Raw genomic sequence first — 15,571 nt, 5'->3', positions numbered from 1 at the left:
CTTTATCCTCTAAGGGGTGTCATTCGGTCTTTCAATATTGAAATGGCTCTATACCGTGAGACTATACGCTATACTTGAAGCGGATACCGTTGGGACTCGGGACGCTTTAAATGTCTCGCTGTGCTGTGGAAAATGTCTTTCTCTATATAGCATCGTCCAGACCCTTGAAATTTTCACGTAATATATTCTCTTTGGACGTATACTGACATTGCTAGGCAGCGAGTGGCTGGCTCATTAGAATAATTAGACCGATTCTAAGTACTCATGCATATAATTAACATATTACGTAATGCGAAAATATAGTACACTTGTTCTTCTGTATTTTGTATTTGAGATTGTTTCAATCATGAAAGTACGAACGGCAATAATCTTTTTCATATTGAGTAAGGGGTATTAAAATTTGACAGTTCGTTTCCGACGTACATATATGTGATGTATGATATTATACATGTCATATGTGTTGTAATATCGTAATTATTAATTACTTTTGTATCCAGAAATAATTAATTGATATGCGACATGCAAAGCACTAAAAACAGATATAGCTTTGAGAATAATATTAAATATTACATTGACAACGTCACATTTACGAGGAAAATTTGAACAGCCACGTCACGTGAATGGTCCTGTAGCCACGATCGTAAAGGCTTTTAGGAGGAATTCCCTTTGCTATTATTCCGCTCGCGTTACGTCTTAGAAGGTATGAGGAGAACATTACCTGTGCAAAGAATATTATTTATACATTTATGGAACGCGAGAGAGAGAGAGAGAGATGAAATTTATCAATAGCTGCAGATACCGTGCCAATAACAGGACGAGTAGAGTCCACATAAATATTATTTACGCAAAAAGTGAACATGCATATTACAGATATAAAAAATTTAACAACAGAGAGAAAATACTTTTATAATCGGATGATAAAACGTGTTAAGTTAATTTTTAAATCGCGTATACCTTAAGAAAAAATTTTTTTTCAAACACTTTCAATGAAAATACAAAAAAAATTTAATGACGAAGAAAAATCATTTTTACATTCAAATAATAAAACGGTTCTGATTAAATTATTCATCTCGAATTTGAAGGACGTAGAAATGGATTCTGAGAAAAGTTCTCAGCGATACGCACAACGCGTGCACAATTTTCTCTTAGGCTTGAAATCAATGACCAACCCTCAACAATGGCCGTTTGTTGGTGGTTGTCGACACCAAGGGAAAGCACGCTCTACCTCTTCGTTTCGGAAGAAAGCCAGCTCTCTATATCCACATAAGTCCGAGGAAGCTTGCTGAGGATTTCTTTATCATTTTACCGCGGCGAAATATTCAATAAAGTGCGCTCCGGCTGCATTACATGGCGGGAGTTCGGACAGGGTGTTGGAGCGAGGGGAGGAAAGAGGGAGGGGGGGGGGGAAAGTTGAAGTGAGTAAAGTACGCCCGCGAGCTCGGCTCTGCATGCCAACTACTACGTGATACCTGACTCCCTCTTCCCAGGTGGTGTCAGTGATTCCGAGTGACTGCGAGCACATTCCTCGGTCTTGTACCAAAGGGGGTATAAAACACGCGGATGTAATCGGAATCGGAAAGTGACTACTACTAATTTCTCTCCCCCCTTTCTTTTTTATGACTAATATTATATTTTGCCTGTAAGATTTTTTTGCGATTAACAATATCCTCCCTTTCTTTCTTTCTGCTTCGACATTTTTTAGATTTGCTGGTTTTATCGGATTATCTCGTAAATACTGATTCTTTAGAACGATATAAATATTGCTTTTAAAAACCTTTCTATTTTTCAAACAAACAACATCGCTGTAATTTTCCTCGTATTTCTGTCGAACGGTTCGCTCCACGATTTCTACGATGGAAAACGAAATAAAAAAAAAAAAAAAAAGGATACTGAAACGTCAAGTGATTTTTTCTCCGTGGGTGAAGAATACGCGCGACAAGGTAGCGAAATACGCATACTAAATATTTGATGGGTTTCAATCGAGAAATACAGCCGACATCTTGTCCCAAGCCATCAATACTTTACCTACAATTCAACTGATCCGAACTTCCTGAAATAATTACATATAAAAAAATAATTGTATTATCTTTTTCGTTTGATAAAAAAAGATCCATGGCAAAGCTTTATTTATCATCCATTATACGCTATATTAAATCGAAGATTCGGAGAATCATATCGAATTAATTCATGAAAATTTTACCGAACCGCCTACAAAATTCGCCACGTTAATACTTAAAGGACACGGGGGAAAAAGGGATTCGGTCTCTATCCCGTGAGAATTTTGGACGATGCTCGGCACTGCTGGAACGTATCTCAGGAAAGATACGGGGCCCTCGTGCAGACGCGAGCGAAGGGAGCGGTCGAAGGGGGTCGGCCGAGGAGGGTGGTTGGTGTTTTCCGTCGGAAAATTCTACCTACGTGTGGACATTCGATCCCCGTTACGTGCAGAGTATAGAATGAAACAATTCTATAAAATAAAAGTTTAATTCAGGGATAAAAATTTCGGAGGGAAAGACAGTTTTGCGCGACGAGCAACCAATATATATGTCTGTATTTGAGTGATTAAATCCCCTTTTAGGTAAATCTCCCGATAATCCAATTAGTCTCCCAAGGAAGGAAGATTAAAAGGTAAGTGAATATTCTGTTAATTTTCGACGTGAATGTGAATTAAAATTCAATCAATTAACGTTAAGAATATACTTTCATGAAAGGAAATTTTCGAAAAATTAAGATTAAATTTATATATATTTAAATATATATATATATATATATATATATATATATATATATATATATATATATATATATTAAAATTTGTTTTGAATGGGTACATCTTTGGCAAAGAAAGAGAAAATGGATAAGAGATTTTAGAGTTGGATGCCTTCAATATAATTGAATCGCTCAATTAAATATCCAATTTCTATTCTTAAATTAACAGTAAATCGTATTAACGCGGCTCACCTCCCAATTTCTCTTGAAACTCTCGAGTGTAAACAGGAATTTGGATTTAACAGCTTTACGACCATATCCCAATAATCCCGAGCCACCGAACATTTCACAATGTCTTTGTAAGAGAGACTGTAAAGAAATCTTTATAAAAGAAATGAAGCACAGATCAATCTATTAAACATATTCACTGACATTTAAAAATTTAAATCGACATGCGATTATTAATTGTGTTAAATCTCTAATTCAATTTTTAAATATCATTTTATTTTTAAACATTTTACAAAATTATTTTTCAATTTTAAATATCATTCGATAACAGCATTTTATTTTTAAATATTATTTTATAATAAAAATTTGATTACAATCGCTTCAAAGTTTAATTGAGCGTAATTTTTATTCAATAAAGTACTTTTGTATCTTATAAAGAGAAGTTTTGCCAAGAAAGATAATAATTTTCTGTGATGTAAAGTGATGAGAAATAAAAATATAATCTTTTGCTTACCCGGAATGAGTTATTTGTGGGTTGTAACGTTGTACTCTTTGTACGTTTGTACTCTTGCGTGATGACGTGGCTAGAACGAATTTCGATAAATTGATATACGCGAATGCTGTCAGTACGTGCCTTGTCAGAGAAATTGCGCATTCCTCGTTTGTTAATCGTGACTCTCTTCTGTCGCGGTTATCCTCAAATCGCACGTGTTCGCGGCGTACGTGCATAACTTGTGCACGTTTACGATAATGACTGTATAGTAATAGGTATGTTAAAATGAAACCGCATTACATGGTCGAAGTAAATCCTTGATTGCAGGAACGAAAGGAATTTGCTCGATTATTCCGCATCTATTTCTCGAACATAAATATATTTTGTTATTCAGGACCTTCGTCAAACAGGAAAGAAGACAAAAACGCAGCAGTTTTCTGGGATAAAAAATAAATGTAAAAATTCTTTTTTTTGCAATTTAAACAAAAAGAAATGTAATAAAAATTTTATTTTAAATAATAAAATTATTTATTTCAAATAATGGAGAAAAAAATTCTCAAGAGAGAGGATATGAAATATATTATCCATGTTTTTCTCCATTATTTGAAATAAATATTTTCATTATTAATAATTTTATTATTTAAAATAATAATTTTTTCTTTTATTATTTAAAATAAAATAGAGAGATTTGGGAATCAAATATTAAAATACATAAGGATACATACGCACACACACACACACATTTGGAGACGTGAATATTCCATGAAACGAAAAACGTGCACACACGTGTATGTACATCTCGACCATCATTTATCAGACGACTCGGCAGTATTTATCGCTGTACTCGGGTCGAAGTAGTCCACAAATAGCGACCTGGATAGATTTATAGGAAACGAGTTTTCTCTCTCGCGAATATCAGTCGGATAAATCATCGAATCGTTAAAGTTCCACGATTTTTCCTCGAGGAAAAAATTCTTATATTATAGCGGCTGGATTTTTTTACGTAATCGCGCTGCCGCCGACGATGAAGAAAATTATTCAGGAACACGTCGGGACGAAATAAGGCTGTCACGACCGAGTGGAGCTATGGATTAAAATATGTAAGTACAACGCCAACGTGGTTGCACACGTATGGTCGAAATTTGTTCGAGGGAATTTCTTCCTTTAAACCGTACATACGTCATGAATTCGTGACATCTTATATTACATTGTGTTACATCAGGAAAAAAGTAGGTACTACTGCTCTTTTTTTCAATCTTATATTAAATATATTATCAGAGTCTCAAGATTTTACAAACAAGATAACAGTCACATTAAATAAATAAAACTAAATAAAATAAGATTAAATTAAATCAATTCATTTCAATTAGATAAAACAATCATTTACGTAAATTTCCGATATTTCGTGGAAGATAAAATTCTTTATTTAATTTGATTAAGAAATGTCTTCACTGCACTTTATCTTCTTTTAATTTTATATTAGATGTAATATCAGAGCTTCTAGATTTTAATATAAATTTAATCAAGATAACCGTCACAGACATTGAATAAATAAAATAAAATTAATTCAATTCAGTTAAATAAATATCTGTCTTTATACAAATTTCTCTATCATCTCGTGGAAGACAGAATTCATTAAATTCTGATTCAAAAAATATCCTCGACTGCATTTTATCTTCTCTTTTTTCACAGTCCAACGTTAATTAAAACACTTTTATAAACACGATTCCTTTTAAACATCATTATTCTCGTGTAAGCGCACATTTGCATGATCTTCAAAGGCATTTATATAATTAAGTATAAGTATATTGATATTGGCAAACAAAATATTTTTCTACACTTTCTATTAAAACATGCTGATATGCAATTATTTGCGATAAATCAACACGCGAGTTAATAACTCGTTGAGTGACCACAAATCAATAACATGAATGGATAGCCAACAAAAAAATTATAATACGATTTATTAACCAGAAAACAGCTTTTGAGAAAAAAGCAGCAGGTGGGAAAGAGATGACACAGTTGGATGGAAAAAGAAAGATTTTTTTCTTCGTGGATGGACATCGGAATAATTTCACACCTGTCAAAATATAATTTTACATCTGTCAAAATTTCTCTCAAAATGATTCATAAAAAGGTTGCGTGCGACCAGGTCGACGCGTTACCGTCTCCGCGCATGTGTACGATACACACGTACATACATACAAACACATATATATACATACACACACATACACACACACGTCTCTCTCACATGCTTTGCCTCCTCACGTGTTTGGCCGTCTCACGTGCTTCGCCGCACGCGATACGAATCAGCTGCGAATCGGGAACGACGCATCACGGACCGATGCCCGAATCCCGCCGAGGACGGTGACGGCAACGTGGGTTATTACTGTCATGTGCGAGCGCTCGGATGACAGGTCGAACTTTGGCGATTCCTCTTCGCGAGAAATCTTTTCTTGGCACGAGGAATCGCGCGGCGGCGGCGGCGGCAGTGATGCTGGTGGTAGTGGTGGTGGTGGTGGTGGTGATGCTGCTGCTGCTGCTGGTGGTGGTGGTGGTGGTGGTGATGGCGGTCGTGGTGGTGGACGTGTAAGTACGCGGTTTCGGGAATTTACAACGTCGCGCGTGGAACCGGGAGGTGGGAGAGAGACCGCCGAGGTGCTGCGAGGAGGCCGTCGAGGAACTCTAGGGAGAAGGAGAAGGTGAAAGTTAGGTTTTTGTCACGGCTTCGCGGCGGCAACCACGGCAGCTACCTAACCTCAAAATAGAGCCCCCTCAAGTCTGCGTGATCGGCGCGGCAGGATATCCGTCATCGCTTCAAGTTCAAGTTTCCTCCCGTCATTGCCTCTCTTGGTTGTCGAGCACTCTCTCGACATGAGACCGCGGACGACACGTTGGCTAGAACGACGTTGAATGATTTGGCGGTAGGGTCGTATGGAAAATATGGAGACCACGACGAGTGGCAACGAGGCGAGCCCCTTGGAGCAGCAGGCTACACCTGACAGCACGGTACCGCGGAAATCCTGGTCCGAGCTCCGCGCCGTCGTCAGCGATCTCAGGAGGAAGCTGTCCGGCGTGTCCGCCGGTTCCGTGCCCGGTTCCATAACTTTCCGTTCACTCCCGGACGGCCGGTAAGCAAACTTGTCATTCGTACTGTAAGTCGAATATTGTGTCGAGTTTTAACATGTGTTTATATTCTTCTTTTTCCCCTTCTCTTTCAGAACCAGAATTTATTTTCTCAGTACACCGAGTAACGGATGGGAGACCACGCTCTTGTATGTAGACATTGCGCATGCAGATCATGCTAATGGCTATCGTCTACACTGGCAACCTGTCATAGAGGCAAATTTCCAGAGGTATGCACCGCTGTGTAGATTAAAACATTCAATATGCTTTTGTATTATCCGTCAATAGAGACAACAGGATCTGTCATGCAATGATTTTAGTGTATCGAGCACAAACAGACTGTCAAAGGAGGAGCAATTATTGTGGGAGAGAAAGAGACTTGCTACCTGGGGTATAACCAGTTACGAGATCCATGCAGAGAGTGGAAAATTAGTCTTTCCAGCTGCTAGCAGCCTTTATCAATGCGTGGATACTGGATTCATGGTAACATGTGGTTATTGAGATATCATTGTGATTATAATGGGACAAAGTGTCTAAATGTATACAATCTTTCCACCAGCCTGGACCGCTCTTTCCATCAGAAATCAGAATGTCTACCACTGGAGCGAAACTGTGTCCTCAGATCTGTCCCTGGAACAATGCATTGATTGCGCATACATGTTCCGGAGATCTATACCTCTCTCACAGCATCACAGGCTCCTCAGTTCGATTGACTCATGCTAAGAAAGGTGGCAGAAGTCTGGTGGATGATCCACTCACGGCTGGCACTCCTTCTTACGTCATGCAGGAGGAATTTACAAGGTTGGTCCCTTTATTATTGGATATTTGTATACTAAAAACATATGAAAAAATTAGAAAATTTATTTCCCCTGTCTTAGATATATCGGCTATTGGTGGCAGCCAAAGTCCATGTACGACGGAATCTACAGAATAGTATATGAAGAAGTGGATGAAAGCGATGTCAAGGTATATTGCTTTCCCTCGGCAAATTCCTACGAAGTGGACGAATTTAGATTTCCTAGAGCAGGTATGCCGAATGCTAGGAGTAACTTGAAGATGGTGCAGTTCCGTCTGACGGAATCATTGCAGATTGTCGATATCGAAATACTAGAGCTTCAATATCCTCTTCACATAATGTTTCCTTGGATGGAGTACATGGTAAGAGTCGGCTGGACTCCGGACGCTCAGTAGTAAGTTGGAAACTACATATGTAAAACACGTTGTATATTAATTAATAAAAGATGGTAATGTGCTACTTCATTTGATGCGTAGTGTCTGGGTGCAACTGCTAGATAGGAAACAACAGAGACTCGAGCTGGTCCTATTATCCATAGACAACTTTTGCGAACCACCACCCAACACGTACAACACGGAAAATCATTTTACGCCCGCGTCAGCGAGCGTTCAAGTGATATACTCGGAACAGAATCCGACTTGGATCAACGTGAACGATCTGTTGTACTTTCTCAAGTCTGATGACGCGAACGAGGTCAAATTTATCTGGGGTAGCGAGGAATCCGAGTTTCGACATTTGTATCTTATAACATCCAGTATAGCAGGTTTGTAAAATGAATTTACCGTTATTCGTTGTCCGATATTCTTTTTGTCTAATATATTTTTCTCATAAAAGGTTTGAGTAATGGAGTGGAAGAGCCTTTGGATCGAATGGACAGCATATTCCTTCGACCACGCATCACTTCCAAGGTGGCCCTGACGCAGGGCGATTGGGAAGTGCTGGGGAAGAAAATCTGGGTCGACGAGGTCAATTCCATCGTGTATTTTTGCGGATTACAAGAAGGACCGTTGGAACAACATGTTTACGCAGTTTCCTTGCGACGACCACTAGAGATACGACTCTTGACGCGGCCGGGTTACAGTTACAACAATGTATATTTTAACAAGGAGTGCACGATGTTGGTCACCGTTTATAGTTCCATTAAAACCCTGCCCACTTGTCAAGTACGTTCTTCCATCCAACGAATTTTCGCTGATTTTACACGATTAATTTTTAAAACTTGTACGATTGTCGATAATTATTCTCTTTATTGTTGCAGGTATTCAAAATATTGCAAACCGACTGGACAGTGGAAAGTATATCGCTCACACCTGTAGGTTACCTTCTAGAACCGTCGACACCGGAGTCCGAGTTGTTCACGCCGAAGATTTGTACGCATAAAATTAAGTCAGGCGACACAATCTATTCAATGATATTCAAGCCTCATAATTTTCAAGCTGGGGTCAAATATCCTACAATATTGAACGTTTATGGAGGACCTGAAGTCCAACTTGTATCAAACACATTTAAGGTAAATGCAATTTAAAGCAATTTAAGATACTCTTCTTCAATTCAATATATGAATATAGATGCACGAAATTTATAAAAAAACAAATAGATTTAATTTCACGCTTCTTGCAGGGGTTAAGGCACTTACGAATGCACATGTTAGCTGCTCAAGGCTATTGCGTAGTTTTAATCGATTCTCGCGGATCGCAGCATAGAGGTCTGATGTTCGAGAGCCACTTGCGACGTAGAATGGGAACGGTAGAGCTAAACGATCAAGTCGAAGTACTGAGATGGCTTGCAGAAACTACCGGATACATAGATCTGAATCGCGTGGCCCTTCACGGCTGGTCTTACGGCGGATACTTAAGTCTGATGGGCCTGATACAGTATCCTGATGTTTTCAAGGTACGTATTGTGTGCGATACTTCATTGTATATTTTTTTAAAAACGTATTCACAAAAATATCTTTACGTCACAGCTGGCCATTGCTGGTGCTCCGGTTACTTCGTGGAATTTTTACGACACCGGATATACCGAGCGTTATATGGATCTGCCACAGAACAATCTTCACGGTTACATGGCCGGATCAATCCTGACATACGTAAACAAATTCCCCGACGAGGAGAACAGATTGTTGATCATTCACGGTCTTATAGACGAGAATGTACATTTCTTTCACACGAGTCAGTTGATCAACGCCCTCGTAAAAATCGGTAAACCGTATCAGTTGCAAGTTTATCCCAATGAGAGGCACAGCCTAAGAAGCCTGGACGCCAGCAAGCACTACGAGACAACCTTGCTGTCCTTTTTGCAAAATCATTTATGAACCGACGTTCTCTTGTGTTTCTTACATTGTTTGGTAGTAGTTTGTTCAAACGAGAGTTTACTGCCATTAATTTATGTACACACAAGAAAACATAAGATACTTTTAAATAGTCAGATCATCAGATACTCTCTGTTCAGACATCTGAACAACATCTCATCAAGTATCTGTATTAATTTCTGTACAAAAAAATGTGTGCCTCTCTCTAAGGGGCTTTTAAGATAGTATTACATTTTCAATGCAAAGGGTATTCGCAATAACGCAATGTATTGCGTATGACATATTGCATATAATTAATACCAAGACGAACTTCTAGCAAGGAATTTATAATGTGTGATTTATACACATATATGCCGACTATGCAAAGTTAATTTGAAAATATCATGAAACGCGCGTAAAAACATACATTCGAAGTAACATTTTTTAAAATCAATTATTGTTGAGATTTACAATCGTGATAATATTGATTACTTTTGAATAATTTTTAGGGGAATGGACAAAATACTCAATTTATTGACAATAGTGTACCAGAAAGATTACTGTTCGGAGATGGCGTGTTTCTGTTTCGCGATCATTTCGCAATATATGTTGAACCATTAAACATGAATACCCCAACTGTGACTATGTACATATAACGTGCGTGATTACTGATAAAATAATTACGTACTTCTCTCTCTTATCTTTCTACGGCGAAAATCAGCATAAAAAAATATTTGCGTTCTTCAATGTTGTGAAATAATCGTATATCCGATGGATAATTTGTCAATAAATAAATTCATTATTTTATATTTTCCATAACCACATTACTGAAAATTACTGAAAGAAGTGAATTGTATCTATAATTAATATTGCGCACACAAAAGAAGTCGACAAAATACTCTGTTGGAGTACTGGAAACGCAGTACAGCTATATTTTAAATTAAAATTTAATTACACAGTTACATCGCACAGGTTCAAGCTAATTGTTTTATTATTGTTTCGTCTTACGATTTAGGAATTTGTACAAGTAACGTAGTCTCTTCTGCAGGTCGTTCCACTTTGTTGGTCTCGCAATTGGAAATATCCCCTTCTTCCATATCTTTTTCTTCCTCAACAGGACTTGATACTCGTTGCCCTTGACACCACGCAACCACGCGGGCACGTTGTAGAGAATTCTCGTCGGATGGAGTTTGTCGGAGCCCAGGATGTCGATGTAGTCGTTCTGTCCGAACAAGGCTCTCTTTTCGGACCAGCAATCTTTTGGCCGATAGATCGGCATCTGCAGTATTCGTTTATCGCTCACGCGTGGTAGAAGCCCTCGCATGTCTATGGGATCCTTGTATCCGTATCGCCTTATCAGCGGGCCTCTGGCTACCTTGTCCGCGTGATAGCGAAATCGCACCGGGGTCACTCTTGGCGTCCATGTGTTTACAATGGCTCGCACGGAATTCACGATCCAAGACATGAAGCTGAGGAGAGAGAATGAGAGACATTAAACTGACGATGAAGCAACTTTGACAGGTGATCTGTCAGATGATTCGTCTCGATTATGATAAGGAAACTTGACGTAAAATAAATATATATAATTTGTAATAAATATAAACATTTTATATCAAACATAACCTCAGCCTTTCACATTAGATACTCTAGGTACAGATTATATTATACATTGCTTGCTAATTTATTAATTAAACATTAAACTGACAAAACTTAAACTTTGACAGATAATCTGTCATGTGATTTCTCTCAATTGCGATATAGAAACTTGAAGTAATAACAGAAAAATATGTACAATTTATATCAAACATAACCTAAGCCTTTTTTTACATCATATACTTTTCGTTAAGTATAGATTGCATATTATTTCTTGCTTTATTAATTAAACGCTGATAAAGCTTACCTTCCTTTATTACGTATCACATGCACTAGAATTCGTTATTTATGTGAGATACAATCGGAGTTCCGACTTTGAAAAATACAATCAGCACGGTTAAGTCACCGCCATCAGCTGATTAGCAGTAAAGCAAAAGTCGCGCGTGCGTAGTTAAATGCGTTTGCGCTCTACGCATTTAGCATTTACTTCGGTCGTTTAATTGACAGTATCAATGATGACGTACATTTGAATGTACATATGCGCATATTAATAATTTTTATCGTGACAGCTATTTATCTTATTGTTAGAGAACACATGATATTTAAAAACATATGAAAACTATTCATAAATATTTTTATTATTTATTTTTTTTAATATTACATAAATATTTTAATACATATATTTACAGAGAAAAAAATACGAATCGTATTTAACATGTTTAAAATATATATAGATTAAATATTTTTATAATATTTTATGGTCAGTAAAAAAATATATATTTATATAGTAATATTTTGTAAGTTTTTCTTTTTCTCAAATATTTCCTAGTATTTATAAATTTTATATAATGTGTTTAATTTAAGATTACAAAAATATTTATGAAATATTTTGATAGATGTTTATAAAATATTCGAGTAATTATTTGAATATGTGGTATGTATTTTATGAATATTGTGTGCTATCTGAAATTGTGAAACACAAGTTTTTTTTCATCAAAATCTAAACGTGTATCTTTCATCTTAAATGTAAGAAAGAATGCAAAGCTTTTATTTATTTATTTTTTTTTTACTTTAGAAATTATTGTAGATAATTTGTATCTTTTTTCTTTAATATTTGAAATTAGAAATATGCAGAATCGTTGAAATTTAGATGATGGAAAAACTATAAGAAAAGAATACAATTGAAAGAGATAATTGCCAAACAAATATTTACACGTGATTACTTTTTCTTGTTTCAAAAACCATCCCAGAATTTTTATGAAATTCTATTACGTGTCTCTCTCTTTCTTTCTTTCTCTTGTTAAATACATTTATTAGAGGTACAAATGCAATACAAATACAAAAATGGGATATGATAAAATCTTTAAGAAATCTTTATACATATAAATTCGAAAGCATAGTTTAATGACTTACGCGGATTTGTTCATTTTACGCGTTAAATAATGGCATTGTAAAATTAAACGAATGAAATATCTATAGATATATATTATATTAGTCGCTATTGAGCGATTCGTTGCAGCAACAACGAGATTGTTACGATCGTTCCGGCAGCTGTGAAAAGCGAGCCTGCGAGAAGAAGAAAAGGAGGTAAAAACAAATAGTCTGGAAATAGAGTCTCGGACTTGGCCGAATTAGCTTGTAACGATATAATTAAGCGCAATTAACCTTTGGCACATCGCGGTTCTCCTTCCTTGCACACGCATTGACCATTCTTACACTCCAAGATGTCCGGGGACTTCTCGTCCACATAACACTCGTAGTCATAATTACAAGCGGTGTATAAGTCTGAAACAATATACACTATTAATGTATATATTTCTCACTTTAATATATGTATATATATTTTTTTTTTTTTTTTTTTAGTATTTTAATACAAAATATGAAAAGAATCTGCATATTACCTTTATTCGGAACGCAAGCGTGCGTCGCATTTACAAAATGATAGCCAGTGTAACACTGGCATTGTTCGTTGACGCATAACGAATAGTCGAAACTCTCCTGGCATATCGTCGTTATTTGACAGCGATCGCCCATCTTCATAGGTCCTGTAATAATTTTTTTTTCCTTTTTTTTTAACCGCTTGCGGAACTCAAAGTTACAAGATGTAACTTTCGACATCTCTTCGTTCAACGATCAAAATCATGCGATTACTCACTGGGAATGCAGTTTGACGAATTACTGCTGTCTAAGAAGAAATCGTCTTTGCAGGCACATTTACCTTGCCTGCATTCGCTATTCGCTATAGTTTGACACGTTATATGATCGTCGCAGCTCAGTCCGATGGCTAGAAAAAGAAGAAAAGAAGAAAAAAAGCACTCTTGTTATTCAGGAAAACGTGAAATAAGCATTGGCAAAGCGTCAAAATAAATATGAAAAAAGTGCAAGCATATTTAGTAGACGCAGAGCTTGTGGGTCTAATGCTGTCTCTGATTTTATGCAAACATGTGGAGAATATGAAAAACACGAATTATCATGCCATCAGCATCTCGAAGTTAATTTACTCGTAGAAGCTACTTCTTGACGAACAATATACATAACGCGCTTTTCGCGTAACCACCGTTTTGTCCCACGTGCGACAAAGATTTTCTAGCACAAACACTCACTGGCGATGCACCTCGATTTATCGGGACTCGGCGAGTAATACGGATTGCACAGACAATTTTGTTGCCATCGGCAAAATCCATTCTGGATACATTCGGCGTCCCTCTCACAGTTACCACCGATGTGCACGTTCACGTGCTCTTCTAAAACGAGCAATAAATTAGTAGGAAATAAGAATCGATTAATTATGCAGGAAAAAATGGATCACGAATTATTGAAAAGTGAAACGGTGGAGCTTTATCCAATATATTGATAAGTAACAGATACTTTGACGCGACAAATTCTATATAATTTTAATATTCTAAAAAAGAGTACCCAGGTAGAACATAAAAACTCATAATGACATCATTATGACGTCACCTAAAAGTCATTTTAGAAAAATCATAATGATCTCATTTGATATACTTTTGGTAATGTTTTGGTGACTTATTTCTGATATTATAATATCATTTTTTATATATATATTACGCAATTACTAGTTTATTTAATTATTCATGTATATTTTAATTATATTTAACCAACATAATCTTTTTAAAATTATATGTGCGATTATTGAACTTAAAAATTCATGATCCTTTTGGTCATTTTTAACTCATTTTTTAATCATTTTTGTTTAGGTAACTTTTAAGTAATAAATAAAATCATGATGACGTCATAATGATATCATTATGAGTTTTATGTTCTACCTGGGTCTAAAGGATATTTTAAAGAATCTCCATTAGATTAGAATGTTTGAGGGATATCTGAAAAATTGAAAAGGTTAAGACTTTTTAAACATGTTTAGCGAGAAAAAAATAATCCAAAATATAATATATATCTTTTCAATATCTCCAAGTGACATCTGAGAAGAATGAGAATCTAATACACAAATTAGGTCTCTGTTCTTCAGACATTTTTCTGTCTTGTGTCGTCGAATGCAACGTTATCTCTTACGGCTCTGCTACGTCGACGCATTTTAAAACATTTTAAGCATGTTTAGCGAGAAAAAAAATGATCCAAAATATAATATATATCTTCTAAATATCTCCAAGTGACATCTGAGAAGAATGAGAATCTAATACACAAATTAGGTCTCTGTTCTTCAGACATTTTTCTGTCTTGTGTCGTCGAGTGCAACGTTATCTTTTACGGCTCTGCTACGTCGGGGAATATTTGTGAAGGCGATAAATTATGAAGAGGGAACACTCACGAGTCTGCTGACAGCGGGAATAACCGGCGAACGCGCGCAGGACGAGCGAGATGCGGACAAGAAGAGTCGTCATTGGAGATCCAAAATCAGATGCGAACGTGAAACATATCCAGGTGACTGGAGACGAGATCGAAAACATCACACGTTTCGTGTTGCGACGTACGCCCTCGTCTACAGATAAACGTCTTATCTCTTAGGCGTACCTATAGCGCTATCTCCTCTGAAATGAATCAGAGGTTTCATTTGGCGAACGCTTGATAGATTGATTTACTTTATTCAAGCGAGGAACGATGCTCTCCACATCTCTTACTTGCGATTTCTGCGCCAATAATTTATATTTCGCGACAGAAACAGAAATAATTCAAACAACTGAATACCTTTCAAACCGCGATAAATTGCAGACTCGAAACCTCTTGTCTCACGTTTCTCGTTATTACTGTGTAAAAGAAAAACACCAAACATATCGATCATCGATTTATGAATTTCCGACGACACGTAGGTATAATGAAGCTGAAAACAGCGAAAGGTATTCGCGTTTAATTA

The 15,571-nt window shown here is 36.7% G+C and overlaps 4 protein-coding genes across 11 annotated transcripts in view; 1 reads left to right on the top strand and 3 right to left on the bottom strand.

The window, feature by feature from the left end:
• LOC140671633 (uncharacterized) overlaps window positions 1-5,934 on the bottom strand; it is a 64,634-nt gene extending 58,700 nt beyond the window's left edge. Inside the window, exons 1-3 of one of the 7 annotated variants that reach the window (XM_072903090.1) lie at window positions 5,656-5,934; window positions 3,452-3,789; window positions 2,962-3,078 (exon numbers count right to left, since the gene is read on the bottom strand). In XM_072903090.1, the coding sequence (XP_072759191.1) occupies window positions 2,962-3,078; window positions 3,452-3,592 (258 nt within the window). In that variant the 5' untranslated portion in view covers window positions 3,593-3,789; window positions 5,656-5,934. Of the gene's footprint in view, window positions 1-570; window positions 3,079-3,451; window positions 3,790-5,655 lie in introns of those variants that run through there. The other 6 variants (XM_072903089.1, XM_072903092.1, XM_072903091.1 and 3 more) reach the window with 6 other exon arrangements.
• A 47-nt stretch (window positions 5,935-5,981) lies between these two features.
• On the top strand, window positions 5,982-10,454 carry LOC140671630 (dipeptidyl peptidase 9). Its single transcript, XM_072903080.1, has 10 exons — window positions 5,982-6,564; window positions 6,655-6,789; window positions 6,880-7,042; window positions 7,119-7,360; window positions 7,438-7,749; window positions 7,832-8,118; window positions 8,190-8,518; window positions 8,614-8,865; window positions 8,976-9,248; window positions 9,322-10,454. Exons 1-10 carry the CDS (start codon window positions 6,368-6,370, stop codon window positions 9,667-9,669), a joined length of 2,538 nt encoding a protein of 845 aa, XP_072759181.1. The 5' UTR covers window positions 5,982-6,367; the 3' UTR covers window positions 9,670-10,454.
• Window positions 9,522-11,705, bottom strand: Mrpl51 (mitochondrial ribosomal protein L51). Its single transcript, XM_072903095.1, has 2 exons — window positions 11,546-11,705; window positions 9,522-11,114 (listed from the first exon to the last, which is right to left on the bottom strand). The coding sequence occupies exon 2, from the start codon at window positions 11,108-11,110 to the stop codon at window positions 10,637-10,639; it is 474 nt and encodes a 157-aa protein (XP_072759196.1). The 5' UTR covers window positions 11,111-11,114; window positions 11,546-11,705; the 3' UTR covers window positions 9,522-10,636.
• A 430-nt stretch (window positions 11,706-12,135) lies between these two features.
• Window positions 12,136-15,227, bottom strand: LOC140671659 (uncharacterized). 2 transcript variants are annotated; one of them, XM_072903155.1, is made up of 6 exons: window positions 15,029-15,227; window positions 13,842-13,979; window positions 13,394-13,522; window positions 13,140-13,283; window positions 12,904-13,023; window positions 12,136-12,804 (listed from the first exon to the last, which is right to left on the bottom strand). In XM_072903155.1, exons 1-6 carry the CDS (start codon window positions 15,165-15,167, stop codon window positions 12,737-12,739), a joined length of 738 nt encoding a protein of 245 aa, XP_072759256.1. In that variant the 5' UTR covers window positions 15,168-15,227; the 3' UTR covers window positions 12,136-12,736. The 2 variants fall into 2 exon arrangements, with proteins under 2 accessions (XP_072759256.1, XP_072759255.1); XM_072903154.1 differs by having other exon boundaries at window positions 12,142-12,804; window positions 13,842-13,982; window positions 15,029-15,224.
• Window positions 15,228-15,571: the final 344 nt, after the last annotated feature.

Source organism: Anoplolepis gracilipes, chromosome 12 (assembly GCF_047496725.1).
Source record: "Anoplolepis gracilipes chromosome 12, ASM4749672v1, whole genome shotgun sequence".
Lineage (NCBI taxonomy): Eukaryota > Metazoa > Arthropoda > Insecta > Hymenoptera > Formicidae > Anoplolepis > Anoplolepis gracilipes.
Note: the sequence above shows the minus strand (reverse complement) of the source record. Positions and strands in the feature narration are given on the sequence as shown.